The 20,592-nt window shown below is 37.4% G+C and overlaps 1 protein-coding gene and 1 long non-coding RNA gene across 2 annotated transcripts in view; both read right to left on the bottom strand.

Annotated features, from left to right (window-relative positions):
* LOC137621043 (NADH-quinone oxidoreductase subunit N-like) overlaps positions 1–4,386 on the bottom strand; it is a 15,504-nt gene extending 11,118 nt beyond the window's left edge. The window contains exon 1 of the mRNA XM_068351481.1: positions 3,298–4,386. Coding sequence (XP_068207582.1) covers positions 3,298–4,386 — 1,089 coding nt within the window. The remainder of the gene's footprint in view (positions 1–3,297) is intronic.
* A 13,974-nt stretch (positions 4,387–18,360) lies between these two features.
* LOC137621247 (uncharacterized) overlaps positions 18,361–20,592 on the bottom strand; it is a 438,969-nt gene continuing 436,737 nt past the window's right edge. The window contains exons 2-3 of the long non-coding RNA XR_011040192.1: positions 18,906–18,947; positions 18,361–18,622 (exon numbers count right to left, since the gene is read on the bottom strand). This is a non-coding gene — a long non-coding RNA (uncharacterized lncRNA). The remainder of the gene's footprint in view (positions 18,623–18,905; positions 18,948–20,592) is intronic.

The following is a 20,592-nucleotide window of genomic DNA, read 5'->3' as shown; positions in this document are numbered from 1 at the left end:
GTCAAGCAAAATGTTCAATTAGCGTAATCAGCCATAAGTTTGGACATCGTTGTCACAGAGAGTTCAAACTTAGTACATATTTGAGTGCATGAAAATCCACGCCAATTGATAATTACACATTAAGGTCAAAGGTCAAGGTCATAGTCAAGCAAAATGTCAGATTCGCGTAATCAGCCATAAGTTTGAACATTGTTGTCAGAGTTCAAAATTGGTTCATATTTGAGTGTATGAAAATCCATTCCAATTAATACATTTTAAGGTCAAAAGTCAAAGGTCAAGGTCAAAGGTCAAAGTTGAGCAGAAGATAGTGCAATAAGTTTCCGCGGCGAAGGTCTGCGCTCTACCGGGTGCCCCTCTAGCTTCTACATATTTTTTGAGCTGACTGGGACTCTTTTTCCGTACAGACACAACTCCCGAGTTCTATAGTTATATTTCTATCAGTAATTATGTTTGTGTTAATTTTTGCTGCCTATATCAGGAAATAAGAATGCAATTTTAGGAGATTCAATCGTCGAAACTTTAAACATTATGTTAAAATCATAAGAAAAACTGCAAGTTAACTTATACCCTACAAAGAAGAAGAGTTCAAGGTTAAAATTTTAAACTTTGCCAAAAATCATAAGAAAAATTAAAAATTAACTTTTATACAATACAAAGAATTATCAATACGCTTACTAATTTTCTAGTTTTTCTTAGGAAATTTTAAAATATTGCAAATTAATCTTACAGAAAGAATATCATATTTCCTCCAAGAAAAAGAGAAACAGCAAAATAGAAAATCATACCTCAATATATCTCCCACCCATTCCCAGACTTCTATTGCACGGCAATATTGTTCCAATAAGTCGTTCGGCGTTTCTTCCATGTCCCTTCTCTTTTCATATATATTTTTTCCCAGGTCTCTGTCTCCCCCTCACACGCGAAAGGACTCTCCACCAAAACTTCTATTAGAGCTCGTATCAAAATTCCATGAATCCCCAGAAATAGTCTTTTGCTCAATTCCAGTTCCCCTTCATACTTCATCTCGAGCCCTGGCTGGGAACTCTCTCTCTCTCTCTCTCTCTCTCTCTCTCTCTCTCTCTCTCTCTCTGTCTCTCTTTTGCAAAGAGGTTTAAAGGCCGCTCGTGAATGCCAGAGGTAAGGGACAGTGACATTGCCCTATCAAGTAGGACAATGACCTAGAGACTGACCATATTATTATTATTATTATTATTATTATTATTATTATTATTATTAGCCACGCTACAACCCTAGTTGGAATAGCAAGATGCTATAGGCCCAAGGGCTCCAAAAGTGAAAAATAGCCCAGTGCGGAAAGGAAATAAGGAAATAAATAAATGATGAGAATAAATAAAAAGTAAATCATTCTGAAAACACTAACAACGCCAAAATAGATATGTCCTATATAAACTATTAACAACATCAAAAACAGATATTTCATAAATAAACTATAAAAAGATTCATGTCAGCCTGGTCAACATAAAAACATTTGCTTCAACTTTGAACTTTTGAAGTTCTACTGATTCAGCTACCCGATTAGGAAGATCATCCCACAACTTGGTCACAGCTGGAATAAAACTTCTAGAATATTGTGTAGTATTAAGCCTTATGATGGAGAAGGCCTGGCTATTAGAATTAATATACATGATCAGTATCCAAAACTCCTCTCCACCAAAGACCAAGGAGGGCCAGGCAATGGCTGCTGATGACTCAGCATATAGACATAGGGGGTCCCCCAAACCCGCTATCCTTAGCTCACAAGGATAGTGAGGTTGCAGCGACCAAAGGCAAAGGGAAGGGACAGTGACACTGCCCTATCAAGTAGGGCAATGACCTAGAGACTGACCATATATTTGATCAGTGCCCAAGCCCCCTCTCCACCCAAGCTAGGACCAAGGGCCAGACAATGGCAGCTGATGACTCAGTAGATAGAGCTATGGGCTCCCCCAAACCCCCTCATAATTAGCTCACAAGGATAGTGAGGTTGCAGTGACAAAAGGAACTAAAGAGACTGAGCGGCACTCGAACCCCATAGGCAATCACCAGGCAAGGACACTACCACCCGGCTACCAAGGATAGTTTGCTCAGAGAAGAGTTCCGTAGAATAATAATAATAAGGTTAAAAGCCTAGTGGCTAGTACAGTGGTAAGGCGTTCGCCTAGCATTCGGATGTCAACAGATCGATCCCAGCGCTGGACTGCGAGTTTAAGCTGTTAACTAGGGAGGTCAGTGCTGTGTTTTGGCACCATGGTGGGTGGTTGGGTGTACCTAACTGACGTTCTAGTGAGCATCTATTCTCATGATACTGGACAACTTTCATAACCTATAAAAATAAACATTAAAAGCTACAACTGCAGTTAAGACTATGATAATAAACACTACGCCAATAACAATAATAATAAGTAACAATGAAAACAATAACTAAAAGTAAAAATAAAAGCAATAACTAAAAGTAACAAAAACAAAACTAAAAAACCTATAAAATATAAAAAAAAAGAAAAAAAATATAGATTTGACCAAACAACAATTTCAAGTAACAAAATGAGCAATATATAATAATAAAAAGAGCAAGAAATATGTAACAATAACAGCAAAAAATAGTAACAAAAACAGTAACAAAAACTACAAAAATAACAATACTAACAACAACAATAACTAGAGCTGAAATAATGATAAAAAAGTGCATACCATTGTCATGGTATGATAATGAAAATCTCCAATATATTTAGTAGATTTCAGAACTAAAGCCCTTAAAATGATGGAGGGAGTTAAAATGGCAGGAAAAATAACAAAAAAATAACTAATATAAAATTAATTATTGTAACAATAACAACTGCAACAATAGCAATAACAATGATTATACTAACAACAACAACAACAACAGCCACTACAAACAACAACATTAATGACTGTTATACACCTAACAACTACACCAATAATAGATAAATAAGAATAACTAATAAAAACAACGAAAACTGAAGCAAGAACTATAACAACAACAATTAACAACAATTACACCTCTGACTACAACAAAAATAACAACAACATTAAATAAAAATATTACTACAGCTATATACTGCAACTACATCAACTAAACCTACAACTACAGCAATAAAAATTACATTAATAACAAAAACTACAACAATAACTACAGCTAAAGCTACAACAACAACTACAAGAACAGCTAAAGCTACAACATCATCTACAGCTAAAGCCACAGCTAAAGCTACAACAACAGCTAAAGCTACAACAACAACTACAACTAAAGCTACAACAACAGCTACAACTAAAGCTTACTACAACAGCTACAGCTAAAGCTACAACAACAGCTACAGCTTCAATAACAGCTACAAGTACAGCTAAAGCCACAACAACAACTACAGCTAAAGCCACAGCTAAAGCTACAACTACAGCTAAAGCTACAACAACAGCTAAAGCCACAACAACAGCTAAAGCTACAACAACAGCTACAACTAAACCTACAACAACAACAGCTAAAGTTTCAATAACAGCTACAACTACAGCTAAAGCCACAACAACAACTACACCTAAAGCCACAGCTAAAGCTACAACTACAGCTAAAGCCACAGCTAAAGCTACAACAACAGCTAAAGCCACAGCTAAAGCTACAACAACAACTACAGCTAAAGCTACAACAAGAGCTACAGCTAAAGCTACAACAACAGCTACAGGCAAAGCTACAACAACAGCTACAGGTAAAGCTACTACAACAGCTACAGGTAAAGCTACTACAACAGCTACAGGTAAAGCTACTACAACAACTACAGCTAAAGCTACAACAACAACTACAGATAAAGCTACAACAAGAGCTACAGCTAAAGCTACAACAACAGCTACAGGTAAAGCTACAACAACAGCTACAGGTAAAGCTACTACAACAGCTACAGGTAAAGCTACTACAACAACTACAGCTAAAGCTACAACAACAACTACAGATAAAGCTACAACAACTACTACAGATAAAGCTACAACAACAACTACAGCTAAAGCTTCAATAACAGCTACAACTACAGCTAAAGCCACAACAACAACTACAGCTAAAGCCACAGCTAAAGCTACAACAGCTAAAGCCACAGCTAAAGCTACAACAACAACTACAGCTAAAGCTACAACAACAGCTACAGCTAAAGCTGCAACAACAGCTAGAGCTAAAGCTACAACAACAGCTACAGCTAAAGCTTCAATAACAGCTACAACTACAGCTAAAGCCACAACAATAACTGCAGCTAAAGCCACAGCTAAAGCTACAACAACAGCTAAAGCTACAACAACAGCTAAAGCTACAATAACAGCTAAAGCTAAAGCTACAACAACAGCTACAGCTAAAGCTACAACAACAACTACAGCTAAAGCTACAACTGACATCTACATAACATCAGCTACAACTCCAACTACAGTAACTACAACAGGAGTAAAAAAAAACAAAAACTATAACCAAGACAATAAAATTAAGGGCAACTACAACAATAACAATGCCAATATCATAATAAATACTATTGCAATAACAAAAAGTGCTACAAAACTCCAACTTCAATGATAATAACTACAACAATAGTAATAATTATTACAACAATAATAATAACTATTACAACAAAACCAATAATTACAACATAAATAGCAATTGCAACAAAATAAATTATACCAGTAACATTACAACTATAATAATAGCTACAACAACCAGCTCTACAACCACAACAATAATAATAACTACAACTAAAATAATAAATGTTAAAATAAATTATGATAATTATGTTAAGAAAATTATAATGATTTGAAATACAACAACCATAACTACAACTAAAACTTCAACTAAAACTACAATAACAACAGCAACAACAACTACAACACCAATAAAAACTACAACCAACACCGCACCACAAACTACAACAAAAATAACTAAATATAAATAATACAACAAAATAATGAAAACTACAACAATAACAAAAACAACCCCTACAACTACAACAACAATAATAATGATAATAAAAATTATAATTATAATTTCCAAATATATCAGAGACTATGGAAGTTACAGTTAACAGCTAAACAGCTGTCTGTATAGGAGGTAACAAGATAGCAATTTAGCAATTTAACTTTCTGTAGATTGCAACATTTAGAACCTACATATCTTGTAGTGTGGTCACTCCCACTGTGTTGTAGATGAGCAACGAAAAACCTGGAATAATGATGAAATAAGAAGATAAGAAAATTAACAAAATAACAAAACAAAATGTCGAAATGAATAAAAAAAATGACAAAGAATAATAAAATAAAAGAATCACAAAATAACAAAGAATAACACAATAAAATAAGATCAGATAACAAAATAAGAATAAAACATTAAAATAACTAGAAAATGAAAAATTAAAATAACTAAAAGATAAAAAAAGAAAAACAAAATAATAAAATAACACAAAATAAAAGATAGAAAATTACCAAATAACAATAACAAAAGCACAAAATTAAGATAACAATAAAATATTATTGTTAGTATTAATAATAATAATAATAATAATAATGATAATAATAATAATAATAATAATAATAATAATAATAATAATAATAATAATAATAATAATAATAATAATAATAATAATAAAAGATAAAAATGCATGGAGAATTAAGGGAAGGTTATTTCAATTGGTTAGGTCTTGATAAGACTTTTTTCTGTGTCCACACAGAAATGATGATTGAACTTTATGAGACATCCAAGGTGAAGAAGTGAAGACCTTGGCTAGATCAATGCACTTTAGATTCAAGTAATAGATTTAAGTATTAGATTTAAGTATTAAGCAGGACCTTCCTTAAGAAAAAAATTTACACGCCCCCTTATTCGTCGAATGAAAATTATATATTGAATTTACTATAGAGAAATGTAAATATTAGGAATATTTCTATATATCACTTGTGTTCTGGAGTGGGGGGATAAGTCTTAATATGAACTAATTTAGATTTATAGACTACATTAATGTAGCATGCTAGAGTGCACTTACAAATTTGCCATAAAATGGTAAAGATTGGGAATTTTTTTTTTATATGTCACTTGTGTTCTGGAGCTGGAAATATGTCTTGGTATGAACTAATATAGATTTATAGACTACAATAATGTAGCATGCTAGAATACACTTGAAAATTTGCCATAAAATGGTAAAGCTTAGGAATATTTCTATATATCACTTTTGTTCTGAAGTGGGGGAATATGTCTTGGTATGAACTAATACAGATTTATAGACTACATTATTGTAGCATGCTAGAATAAACTTGAAAATTTGCCATAAAATGGTAAAGCTTAGGAATATTTCTATATATCACTTGTGTTCTGAAGTGGGGGAATATGTCATGGTATGAACTAATACAGATTTATAGACTACATTATTGTAGCATGCTAGAATAAACTTGAAAATTTGCCATAAAATGGTAAAGATTGGGAATATTTCTATATATCACTTGTGCTCTGGAGTGGGGGATATGTCTTGGTATGAACTAATATAGATTTATAGACTACATTATTGTAGCAATCTAGAATAAACTTGAAAATTTGCCATAAAATGGTAAAGATTGGGAATATTTCTATATATCACGTGTGTTCTGGAGTGGGGGATATGTCTTGGTATGAACTAATATAGATTTATAGACTACATTATTGTAGCATGCTAGAATAAACTTGAAAATTTGCCATAAAATGGTGAAGATTGGGAATATTTCTATATATCACGTGCGTTCTGGAGTGGGGGATATGTCTTGGTATGAACTAATATAGATTTATAGACTACATTATTGTAGCATGCTAGAATAAACTTGAAAATTTGCCATAAAATGGTAAAGATTGGGAATATTTCTATATATCACTTGTGCTCTGGAGTGGGGGATATGTCTTGGTATGAACTAATATAGATTTATAGACTACATTATTGTAGCATGCTAGAATAAACTTGAAAATTTGCCATAAAATGGTAAAGATTGGGAATATTTCTATATATCACTTGTGCTCTGGAGTGGGGGATATGTCTTGGTATGAACTAATATAGATTTATAGACTACATTATTGTAGCATGCTAGAATAAACTTGAAAATTTGCCATAAAATGGTAAAGATTGGGAATATTTCTATATATCACGTGTGTTCTGGAGTGGGGGATATGTCTTGGTATGAACTAATATAGATTTATAGACTACATTATTGTAGCATGCTAGAATAAACTTGAAAATTTGCCATAAAATGGTAAAGATTGGGAATATTTCTATATATCACGTGCGTTCTGGAGTGGGGGATATGTCTTGGTATGAACTAATATAGATTTATAGACTACATTATTGTAGCATGCTAGAATAAACTTGAAAATTTGCCATAAAATGGTAAAGATTGGGAATATTTCTATATATCACGTGTGCTCTGGAGTGGGGGATATGTCTTGGTATGAACTAATATAGATTTATAGACTACATTATTGTAGCATGCTAGAATAAACATGAAAATTTGCCATAAAATGGTAAAGATTGGGAATATTTCTATATATCACGTGTGCTCTGGCGTGGGGGATATGTCTTGGTATGAACTAATATAGATTTATAGACTACAATAATGTAGCATGCTAGAATAAACTTGAAAATTTGCCATAAAATGGTAAAGATTGGGAATATTTCTATATATCACGTGCGTTCTGGAGTGGGGGATATGTCTTGGTATGAACTAATATAGATTTATAGACTACATTATTGTAGCATTCTAGAATAAACTTGAAAATTTGCCATAAAATTGTAAAGATTGGGAATATTTCTATATATCACGTGTGCTCTGGAGTGGGGGATATGTCTTGGTATGAACTAATATAGATTTATAGACTACATTAATGTAGCATGCTAGAATACACTTGAAAATTTGCCATAAAATGGTGAAAAAAACCTGGAATTTACTGTATGTTGCCAGGTACTTACAGTTTTAAAAACGGATATGTTGACGTAAATAATTGATATTATGGTCACCAACCCGCAAATATAATAAAATACCGTAAAATTACGGTCGTCTTTATTTTACTGAAATATGGCTGAGAACAATAAAATTTTTTAAAGAGTTTCCGATTAAAATTACGTTTTCTTTAACAGTTTGGTTTTAAGTAGCTTAAACGTTTAGTGAAAACTAGTGTAGATTTATACACATTGATATAGCACGCTAAAATAGTTTTTAGTCTGTAAAACATTTGTAGAATTAGTAAATAAGGAGCACGCTAGAATAGTTTTCTCTCTCTCTCTCTCTAAAACGTTTGTAGAATTAGTAAATAAGGAGCACGCTAGAATAGTTTTGTGTCTAGAACGTTTGTAGAATTAGTAAATAAGGAACACGCTAGAATAGTTTTTGTCTCTCTAAAATGTTGTAGAACTAATAGATAAGGAGCACGCTAGAATAGTTTTGTCTCTCTCTAAAACATTTGTAGAATTAGTAAAACAGGAGCACGCTAGAATAGCCTTGCGTGTCTCTAAAACGTTTGTAGAATTAGCAAATAAGGAGCATACTAGAATAGTCTTGTATCTCTCTAAAACGTTTGTAGAATTAGTAAATAAGGAGATAAAAGATAAGAGACAAAAAGCACTCTGGTTATGTGAATGCACCATGAATCTTACAAGTTCTAAAAATTGGAATTCAATCACAGTTCATAAATTTAAGATTACAAAATCATGATGGATATGTATTGGCTATTGGAACAGATGCCTTAATATTTTATAGATGCAGCGATAAAACAAGATATGAGTTTTACAAGTTGCTTTTTTAGGAGAAAGAGAGAGAGAGAGAGAGAGAGAGAGAGAGAGAGAGAGAGAGAGAGACTTTAGTACATCCGCGGAGACTCCATTTACTCTTTGGTAGAGAGATTTAGTTTAAGCATTTAGAGTTCTCATGATCTTGTCTAACTTATTCTCGAACTCGTTTACCGTGTTACTGTTTACTACATCTGCTGAATGTCTGTTCCAAGTATTTGCTATTATGTATTTAAAGAAATTGCCACATTGAGTGGAGTTGTATGTTTTCAATTCCAGAGAGAGAGAGAGAGAGAGAGAGAGAGAGAGGAGAAAGAACGTAGGTGCTATGCTAAAAGAGAGAGAGAGAGAGAGAGAGAGAGAGAGAGAGAGAGAGAATGCAGGTGCTTTGCTAAGAGAGAGGAGAAAGAACGTAGGTGCTATGCTAAGATAGAGAGAGAGAGAGAGAGAGAGAGAGAGAGAGAGAGAGATAATGTAGGTACTATGCTAAGAGAGAGGGAGAGAGAGAGAGAGAGAGAGAGAGAGAGAGAGAGAGAAAGAGAGAGAGAATGTAGGTGCTATGCTAAGAGAGAGAGAGAGAGACAGAGAGAGAGAGAGAGAGAGAGAGAGAGAATGTAGGTGCTATGCTAAGAGAGAGAGAGAGAGAGAGAGAGAGAGAGAGAGAATGTAGGTGCTATGCTAAGAGAGAGAGAGAGAGAGAGAGAGAGAGAGAGAATGTAGGTGCTATGCTAAGAGAGAGAGAGAGAGAGAGAGAGAGAGAGAATGTAGGTGCTATGCTAAGAGAGAGAGAGAGAGAGAGAGAGAGAGAGAGAGAGAGAATGTAGGTGCTATGCTAAGAGAGAGAGAGAGAGAGAGAGAGAGAGAGAGAGAGAATGTAGGTGCTATACTAAGAGAGAGAGAGAGAGAGAGAGAGAGAGAGAATGTAGGTGCCGTGATAAATGTCTATCTTCTATCATCTATTAAAGGATTTGAATTTTAAAAGTGGAAAACTATGCATTCTTACACCAAAAATAATCTGTTGCGTGTTTATGCATCAATTTCTAAATCAATAATATTGGAAGCTAACTAAACTGAAAATGCTATTTAGGGAAAACGCATTTTATATCAAATTATCACCATTACTAAAAGTAAATAGTCACCAGTATCAAAAGAGCGAGTAGAAAACTATAGTCAATTTTTTTTAGCGAGGCAGATTTGCACCGACTGGAAGCGGTGCACTTTAAGCTAGGAAATGTTTCCTGATCGCTGATTGGTTGGACAAGATAATTCTAACCAATCAGCGATCAGGAAACTTTTCCGCGATATAAGGGCACCTGTGCGAGTCGGTGCAAAACTGCCTCGCTAAAAGAAATTGACTATAGTGTATCACAATCAGTCCTTTTAATCCGAATGTCAAGAGTCAATATCATATAAACAGATATGTCTAAAAAGGAATAAAATCATATTTGACTTATCGAAATTGAATGGGAGTACAAAACATTAATCCATTTTGATGAAGCTCTGTGATAAAAAAGGACTCGATGGATTTTCACTCATGAAAATTGGGTCATGTTCAACTCTTAAAATAGTTAAAAGATTAATCAAATGGAATTTTATTGATAAGAGAAAACAATTATAATTTTTGTTTAATTACTAATTTAAGATTGTATAAATTGGGTCTATGTTCTGTTTCTAAAAGAGTAAAGACTAATCAAATGGAATTTTATTTATAAGGAGAAAAATTATATATTTTTTGGTATATTATAAATATTTGTATTTTTTTTTTATAAATTATGGATCATGTGTCCATATATCATTCTTAAAGTAGTACACTTTTAAAAGATCAATGAATAATAAATTGGAATTTCATTCGTATTCATATTAGAGAAAAATATTCAAATTTTTTAAATTATTTAATTTATTTCTTAAATTTTCGATCATGTATCTAAATATTATTTTGAAGGTATTGTGTTTTTCTATTAATTTGAAAAATAAGTTTATATATTATATCAAAAGCTTATTACATAAAGAAGTTTATACACTTACATTTATGATAAAAAGATCTAACGCCTTTCTGGCTGATGAAATTAAGGATTACAAGATGGTAACATCAAGTCTTTATGTAAATGTAATATATTATGTAGAGCCAGACTTCAAAATTTACACAATTTTGCTAAATCACTGTATATTAATGCTCTGTTTAATTTCTGTAAATTTCTAAAGTTTGTTCCATTTTCGGTTTATTAAAGGTTAAAAGGTGACTGGCTTCAGTTCCGGTTCCATCATAATAGATACTCAATAGAACGTCAGCCGGGCAAGCCTAACCCTCCACTGTGGTGCCCAAGCATAGCAGTGGCCTTCCCAGTAAACAGCTTTAACTCGCGGTCCTGGGCGGGGATCGATCTCTTGCCATGCAAATGCTAGGCAAACACGTTACTACTCTACTAGCCAGGAGGCAATTTAAGTTTACTCAGAAATCATTAAAGCTCCAAGCTTGTTAGAAATAGCATTATTCGGCTCTAGTTTTATTGCAAAAGTAATTTAATTAGATTTGTGGTTAAATAAGACTTTACTCACTTTATTACTGAAAATAAATCGGGCTCCGGTATGGCAAACTTAATTTTCTTTCTGCAATATCTCTTCATTTACGAATTTTATAGTAATTTTGTAATAAAGACATTAATTTTGGTCACTAAAATATTAAGAGATAAATAGTCTATAAAGAATTGATAAAAATCGAGCATAATTTTTCCACTACATATCAATAGTTATTTGCAATAATAATGCTACTTAGAATTCTGAAAATTATTATTTTTACTACCAGAGTTTGAAAGATACCTTTGTTTCCAGAACACATATAAACATAAAGCACGTATAAAATCAATGATCAAACAAAGAAAATGACATAATATAACTTTTAAAAAGATAGTAAATACAAGAGTACATCTTCTAAAAAGAGAAAATAAAAAAAATAAACAAAAGAAAATCATACACTTTAACTTTGAAAAGATAGGTCATGAAAAAAGAAGAAATGACCAAATCTACAGAAATCTATTTTCCATACGAAAACCGACCTAAGAAAAGAAATAAGTTTAGATTGTTCAAAGGGTCACAGATGTGTCTACTCTTATGCCATCGTGAATATCAGCCGACAATGGGCCTCAGCTGGGAGAGACGTCTTCAAGACATTCGCTTCCACTTCTGAGGAAGTTTCAGGAACTTCCCCTGACCCGACATTAACCTTTTGGATGGAAAGGACCGAAGAATGACAGACACATATGTGCAGATAGATTTTGGATTAAAACTTGTTTGTGTGCGCGAGGCCACATGTGAATGTGGTTTTGTATGCTCCCACTGGTTTGATATTGTGTAGTCAGTGACAATGGTAGTTATGTTTGGAATTATGTTCAGAATTATTGTAGGCTATTGTGGTAATTATCTAAATTATATCTATTTCTATCTATATTAAAAGATACATATATGTATGTACATTTATTCGCATATAGATATACACACACGTATATAGACCTATAAACATGTGAAGATATATATTAATTCATATGTACAAGCGTACAATGTATGGGTGTACACATACGTACGGACATGTGTATTCACACGGACTATGTATTCGCACAGACGTCACGTATTTGCAAGGACGTGTGTAATAAACACGAGCATGCGTTACGTATGTCCATGCCTCTAATCAAGGCCAATAGAATAACTATTGGCCTTGCCTCTAATAAGAGTATACGCATACATACGAGTATAAGTATGGGAATGCGTATACAAAAGGGCTTTCATACTCAAATCATAATCTAATTAAATCAGCTACTACGATTGCTAATCCCAAAGCACACTTAACACTTTTTCAATACTAGTTGTTAGTAATTAAAGATATAATACTAGTTTTAATGGTTTATCTGGTGTGGATATCTGGAAGAAAACCTCATCATTCTCTTTGACTTTGGAGAAGAGCAGTCTTATATTTACATAATGTTTTACATATCTTTTTTCCTTGGCGGTAATAAGGAAATCAAATTAACTAGCATATTTCAGGAGGCAGAAATCTACCATTAAATAATACAACAGGTTTAAAAGGCTACTTATGAGTGCCAGAGGCAATGAATATTGACAATGCCATAGAGACTAACCCTATATACACTAACTCTAACCAAGGTAGTACCAGGGAGGGTCAACCAATGGTTGCTGATGACTCGGTAGGTAGACCTATAGGCTTCCCCAAACATTCCATCCTAAGCTCACAAGGATGAGGTTGCAGACACCACCGCCATCATCATCTTCATAATTATCATCATCATCATCATCAGCTGTAACTATTCCATGGGAAGACAAAGAGCTCAGAAATGATTAAACTTGAGCAGGTCTCTAACCCGAGCAGAATGTCAGCCAGAGTTAATTTCCCATTAGAAATTTAAAATATTTCATATGTTAGAATTTATTTCCCATTAGAAATCTAAAAGTTTCATAAATTAGAATTTACGAACCATTACAAATCTAAAATGTTTCAGATATTAGAATTAATTTCCCATTAAAAATCTAGAATGTTTCAGATATTAGGATTTATTTCCCATTTGAAATCTAATATGTTTCAATTAGAATTTATTTCACATTAGAAATTTAAAATGTTTCAGATATTAGGATTTATTTCCCATTAGAAATCTAAAATGTTTCATATATTAGAATTATTTCCCAATAGAAATCTAAAATGTTTCATATATTAGAATTTATTTCCCATTAGAAATCTAAAACGTTTCAGATATTAGAATCTGTTTCCCATTAGAAATCTAAAACGTTTCAGATATTAGGATTTATTTCCTCTTAGAAATCTAAAATGTTTGATATTAAAATTTATCTCTAATTCAGATCCAAAATAGGATACCACAACCCCTCATTAGAAAGAAAGTCTTACATGTGAATTATGATGATACTTTGTATCAAAATAAAGGTAAAAGAAGACCCGCTTACCTGCTTTCACAAAATACTGTAGCCACCTTGGTACTTAAGACTTAGGACAGAGAGGTAGTCGAGAATATGTTCTGCATACCTATACGAATCCACTTTAAAATTAGTCCCTTTTTCTTTTGCATATGCAGACGTAGAAAGAAAAGACCTATTGCTTTGAGACTTACTCAAGCAGGGATCAGGTCAGAAAGATTGCTGGTCAACGTATAGCGAAGAGACCTAATGCTTTTAGACCACGCAAGCTGGGATCAGGTCGCTCAGGGCTGGTCACTCAGGGCTTCGGTATTGTACCAACCGTGTTTCACACAATTGTACATAATTCCTTTTGTATATATTATGCTTGTATCTTCGCTCTTCCTTCGCACTAAAACGAACATGAAAATTCATGTCTGGTTTTTCCTCTGTGATATTGTCTGTCTTGTGAACTTGTTATGTCCTGTTGCCTTGAGGTTTTGTATATAAGGAGAGTGTTCCACAATAATATAACTCAGTTGTTTCCAACCTGCCTTTGAGTTCATAACCCTCTCTCGGCTCCGTCACATTGGTGACCCCGGAAGTCGACTCGCTCCCACTGCCTTCCACCCCCACCTCCCTCGCCCCTCCATCATTGGTACTATGACGGAGACTACATCAGTTGGCGCCGCGGCCGCCCCATTGAAACTTTCACCGTTCGCCACTGTAGAGGCGTTTGCTTGGTTTCAACGCGCTGAAGTCCACTTTCATATCAGGGGCGTGACTCGCTCAACCACCAAAGCGGATTATGTTCTCGCGGCGATACCCGAGGACACCTTCCCAGAAATATCCGACTGGCTTTGTGAACAAGGAGACACCCCAATAGCGTATGACGCCCTCAAATCATACCTTCTGCAGCAGTACTCGCCGTCGCCAGCCGCCCGTATAGCAAAGCTTTTTCAGCTCTCGCAACAACCGTTGGGGGACCAAAGGGCTTCGCTTGCCGTCAGGGAAATGACCAGTATCGCTCGCCTTCAACCTGCCGCAGACGGCTCTCCTCGTGAAGTGAACCTACTCCGTGCCCTTTGGATACGCCGTTTACCTGAACCTGTACGCGCTGCCATACCCGATGTCGATAGTTTACCCATAAAGGACTTGATGACTAAAGCCGATGCCCTTATGGACAGCCACTTCAAGACCTCCATCAACGCCTCCACCCCTGACGACGAGGATGCCTATTCAAAGTCAACCGAAGCCGACATGAATGCAGTAGGACATACACGCCTACTCCGTGACGTGCCGAAGCGGCGACACAGCCGCCCACCACCCACCAATCGCTTGCGCCCCAACAAACGACTTCTGCAGCCACTTACTACTTCCCATCCGCCGCAGTTTTGCTACTACCACTTCAGATTCGGGGCAACCGCGAAGAAATGTGCCAAAGATTGTCAGTGGCCAAAAAACGTGTAAGTAGGCCATCGCTTGTGGCGGTGGCCTCCCATGTTTCTAATCTTTTCTTTTTACAGGATGCAGGAACGGGCGTGCGATTTTTGGTAGACATGGGTGCTTGTCGCTCTCTTTTGCCAAGGAAACTCTTCAAGGCACAACGTAGTCTGCCTACATCTGCCGACGTCCGCTTGGTAGCTGCCAACGGATCTGCGATACCCACCTACGGTTACGAGAACCTCATGTTATCGTTCGGAAACGGTAAATTCAATTGTTAGTTTCTCGTTGCTGACGTCACAATGCCAATCCTCGGTGCGGATTTCCTCTCTCATTTCCACCTTCTGGTCGATGTCGCCCACCGACGACTGGTCAACGCAGACTCGTACTTGTCGACACCTCTTCAACCCGCCTCCTCTAACCTCGCTCTCCACATCAGCGCACCCACGGATCCCTACGCCCACCTCCTCACGTCCTACCCGGAAGTTTTCCGTCCGGAACTTCGCCAAACGCCCACGGTTCCTGCCAAGCACGGTATTTATCACCATATCAAGAAGAAGGGACCCCCAGTCTTCGCAAAATTCAGACGTCTGGCACCGGAACGATTGGCAGCCGCCAAACAGACGTTCGCCGAAATGGAGAAAATGGGCCTTTGCCAAAAGGCCTCCAGCCCATGGTCGTCACCCTTACACATCGTTCTGAAGAAAGACGGCTCCCTCCGTCCGTGCGGGGATTACAGGCGCCTGAACATGCAAACAGAACCGGATCACTACCCCCTCCCAAACATTGCCGATGTAACCTCCTACCTGCACAAAGCGAAGGTTTTCTCTACGCTCGACCTCTTGAAGGGGTATTATCAGGTGCCTATGAACCCATTGGACATCCCCAAGACCGCCATCACCACTCCGTTTGGCACATACACCTTCAATTACTCCTGTTTTGGCCTTCGTAATGCTGGGGCAACCTTTCAATGTCTCATGGATGGCATCTTAGGGGACCTCCCTTTCTGTGTATGTTATGTGGACGACATACTTGTGTTCTCCTCTTCAAAAGAGGAACACCTCCGTCACCTGCGCATCGTGCTCGACCGCCTGCAACAAAACAGCCTTGTAGTCCGGTACGACAAGTGTACCTTTGGCGCCAACGAAGTGTCGTTCTTAGGGCACCGTATCACTTCTGAAGGAGTCCATCCCCTCCCTGAGAAGGTAGCAGCCGTTCAGAATTTCCCCGCGCCCTCGACCGTCAAAGCTCTGCAGGAATTCTTGGGCATGATAAACTATTATCACCGTTTTCTGCCAGCCATTGCCGCCACTCTTGCTCCCCTCTACGCCTCCCTCAAGGGCAAGCCAAAGGACCTGAAGTGGGGTCCCCTTCAAGAAGCAGCCTTCTGCAATGCAAAGAAGGCCCTATCAACTGCTGCGGCTCTCACTTTTCCTATCCCACACGCCCCTCTCCTTCTCTCCACCGATGCCAGCGACGTCGCTATTGGTGCAGTACTCGAGCAGGTGGTCAAAGGCTCGCCCCGCCCATTGGCCTTCTTCAGCAGAAAACTGTCCAAGGCAGAATCGGGTTATTCTACCTTAGATCGAGAATTGCTGGCGGTGCACTTGGCTGTCCGTCACTTTCGCCATTTCTTAGAAGGTACACCCTTCGTCATTCGCACAGACCACATGCCTCCGGTGCACGCCTTCACTCGACAGTCTGACGCCTGGTCCGCCCGTCAACGCCGACATCTCTCCGCCGTGGCTGAATACAATTGCACCCTCCAATACGTCCCTGGGAAAATGAATCCCGTTGCCGATGCCCTGTCAAGAAACACGTTGGCTGCCGTTCAACTGGGATTGGATTACAACGCCCTGGCTGAAGCCCAACGACATGATCCAGAGTATCAAGCTTGTAGGACATCCTGCACGTCCCTCCGTTGGGAGGATTTTCCCCTCGAAGACTCCAACACCACCCTCCTCTGTGACGTCAGTACTGGTAGACCGCGACCTTGGATTCCTGCTCCCATGCGCCGACAGGTGTTTGATATCATCCACGGCCTTTCACATCCCTCGTGCCGTTCTACTGCACAGCTGCTGAAGGCAAAGTTCATTTGGCTCGGCATTTCTAAGGATGCTAAGAATTGGGTCCGTGCCTGTACTTCTTGCCAAACTTCCAAAGTACATCGACACACGGATTCAGGAGTGGGCACCTTTCCTCAACCTCTTCGTCGTTTCGCATACATTCACGTCGATGTTGTAGGCCCCCTACCCACATCACAAGGACATCGTTACCTGTTTACCGTCATCGACCGCTCCACTCGTTGGCCTGAAGCCATTCCCATGGAAACTGCAACGTCCGCCTCATGTACATCTGCCTTACTCTCTGGATGGATTTCAAGATTCGGTATCCCTGAGCATATTACTTCTGACAGGGGAACCACTTTCACCTCTCAATTATGGACGTCATTAGCGAATCTCCTGGGCACCACCCTACATCAGACAACGGCCTACAACCCCGCTGCCAATGGAATGGTTGAACGTTTTCATCGCACCCTCAAAGCAGCTTTGATGTCCCGCTGCAAGGATTGCAACTGGTTTACTCAGCTTCCCTGGGTCCTCCTTGGACTAAGGACCACTCCTAAAGACGCCCTCGACGTCTCGTCAGCCGAAATGGTGTATGGCGACCCGTTGGTCGTCCCTGCTGAATTTTTTCCTTCTACAACCTCCTCCGACGATCTCCAGCGCATACGTCACGTCGTGGGAAAATTTACTCCGTGCCGCCAGACTTACAAGCCCCCAGCGAAGCATCACATACCAACGGACTTGCACTCTGCAATGCACGTCTTCCTGCGCAACGACACCAGCAAGCCACCACTAACGCCCCCTTACACGGGCCCTTTCCTTGTGATCCGACGCAGTCCGAAAGCATTCATCCTAAACATTCGGGGCAAAAAAGACTGGGTCTCCATTGATCGTCTAAAACCTGCTTATCTTCTGCCAGATGACCCGCCTACAGTTCGCCTCTCTAGATCAGGGCGCCATATTTAACATGTACAGTATGTCATTTTTAGGGGGGGAGCCATGTACCAACCGTGTTTCACACAATTGTACATAATTCCTTTTGTATATATTATGCTTGTATCTTCGCTCTTCCCTCGCACTAAAACGAACATGAAAATTCATGTCTGGTTTTTCCTCTGTGATATTGTCTGTCTTGTGAACTTGTTATGTCCTGTTGCCTTGAGGTTTTGTATATAAGGAGAGTGTTCCACAATAATATAACTCAGTCATTTCCAACCTGCCTTTGAGTTCACAACCCTCTCTCGGCTGCGTCACACTATTCTTAAGAAGTGCAACAGAGACAAATTAAAAGCAATGTTATTTTCAGGTTAGTTCAAACTCCATCTTTTCATCCTTTGAAATATGGAGGCAATCATTAGAAGAGGGGAGTCTCCTAGAACCAAACTGGAATGTTCTTTTCTTCTCTGGACATGAGCATCCTTCCTGATCCTGTATGGAAACATAGAAAGTCTCACATGCGAATAATTTTATCAAAACAAAGTAAAAGATATCTTTCAGGGGTATCACGATTGGTGAAAAAACTAACAATTCTAAAAGATGATATTCAACAAAAAATTTTGCCTAAAAAAATCGTCTATATTCTTACAAAGAGACGCGAGAAATGAAGCGGCAAATCGAAAAACTTGTTTTGGTAAAAGTTCCATCTAAGAAAATACTATTAACTGTATACTGTAAATTTGGAGTCATATACTTTGCGAGAGAAGTAACTTACCGTTTTGGAATTCTTCGACTGCAGTGAAGTCTCAAGCCAATCCTGTGAAGAGATTTTAAAAAGAACAGTTTGGGAGTTTTGACATTATGTATAATAGTATAATCATAGATTGATATTCATAGATCTTCGATATACACAAATCTTTTATGGAGGTTGTTTCTGGTGCATGCTCGAATGACAAAAGGATATAAATTTTCATGATTATGATATATTCTTTTGCCATGGATTCGTTTATCCTTTTGTTTTGTTTTGACTTAATTCATCTTCTATTTATACTTATTGGGTCTAACTTAACCTAGTAATACTTCCATTTGCTTAATGATTCAAAGGCCACACATGAATGGCAGAGGCAAGGGACAGTGATATTGCCCTATCAAGCATGACAATGCCCTAGACGCTGCCCCAAGCCCCCTCTCCACCCAAGCCAGGACTAAGGAGGGACAGGCAATGGCTGCTGATGACTCCACAGATAGACCAATTGACTCCCCCAAACACCCCATTCTTAGCTCACAAGGATGGTGAGGTTGCAACTACAAAAGAAACTAACTTAAGTTTGAGCGGGAGTTGAACCCCAGTCTCGCAATCACCAGGCAAGGACGCTACCACCAGGCCACCACAACCTTATATTTTGATCATAGTCTAACTTTACTTAATAAATCTTCCATTTATACTTAATAGTTTGACCATAGTCTAACTTGTCTTCCATTTGAACTCCTCTAGTTTCACCAGATACCAATTTTCAGTCTTTTATCAATGCTTAACACATTTTTTTTTCTTTTGATAAAAAACTTCCTGCTACCAAAATTATCTCAAATGTAGATAATTCTATTCTTATGTTAGGCCTACCTCAATCTTTTATAATTGTAAATATATGTAATTAAATTTTATTTGTTAGTTTAAAGTATATTTATTCTTTGTATTTATAAGAAGAAAAATCATTAACAATTAATATCAAAATAGTTATGTACTCAAGAAAGTATCTCAAAATGCTTAACAGTCATTTGTTTATATCAAGTGGGAAGAATTGGAAATGCAAAATTCTTCATGTCAAAATTGTACCATAAGTTTTTATGAGGACATGAATACTCCTTTGAGTAGTGTCTACCTCTTAGAGCATTTCCTCACCGTTAATGGCAGTTTCCATGGAGAGGAAAAACTGGAATCCATGTTATATATCCAGGTTCTGCAAATGTCTAAGAAACTAGAAGAAGAAGAATAGAAAAATATTGATTATTTGTTCCTGGAAGTCAAAGGTTTTAAAAGAGTGAAGTCAGAAATCAGTCAAGCATGAAGGACTATCTCCAGTACTCAGTCATCTGAGATAGGACTCTTTCATTTCAATCTTTAAGAGACAAAGGCGTCAGAAGGACTGCAGGAATAATAAAGAACACAGGAAAGAGTAGAGAATCCAAGAAAGAGAGAGAGAGAGAGAGAGAGAGAGAGAGAGAGAGAGAGAGAGAGAGAGAGAGAGAGAGAGAGAGAGAGAGAGAGAGAGAGAGAGAGAGATTTGTCTTTTCAAATATATCAAAAGAACCATATTATTAAGGAAGAGTTGAGTACATAGAGAGAGAGAGAGAGAGAGAGAGAGAGAGAGAGAGAGAGAGAGAGAGAGAGAGAGAGAGAGAGAGAGAGAGAGAGGAATAAAAGGATTACAAAAATATAAGTACATATAAAATAATCCCCAAAG

The sequence above is a fragment of the Palaemon carinicauda genome, chromosome 27 (genome assembly GCF_036898095.1).
Source record: "Palaemon carinicauda isolate YSFRI2023 chromosome 27, ASM3689809v2, whole genome shotgun sequence".
NCBI classification, from domain to species: Eukaryota; Metazoa; Arthropoda; class Malacostraca; order Decapoda; family Palaemonidae; genus Palaemon; species Palaemon carinicauda.
The sequence above is the reverse complement of the archived record's forward strand: the minus strand, read 5'-3'. Positions and strand labels throughout refer to the sequence as shown.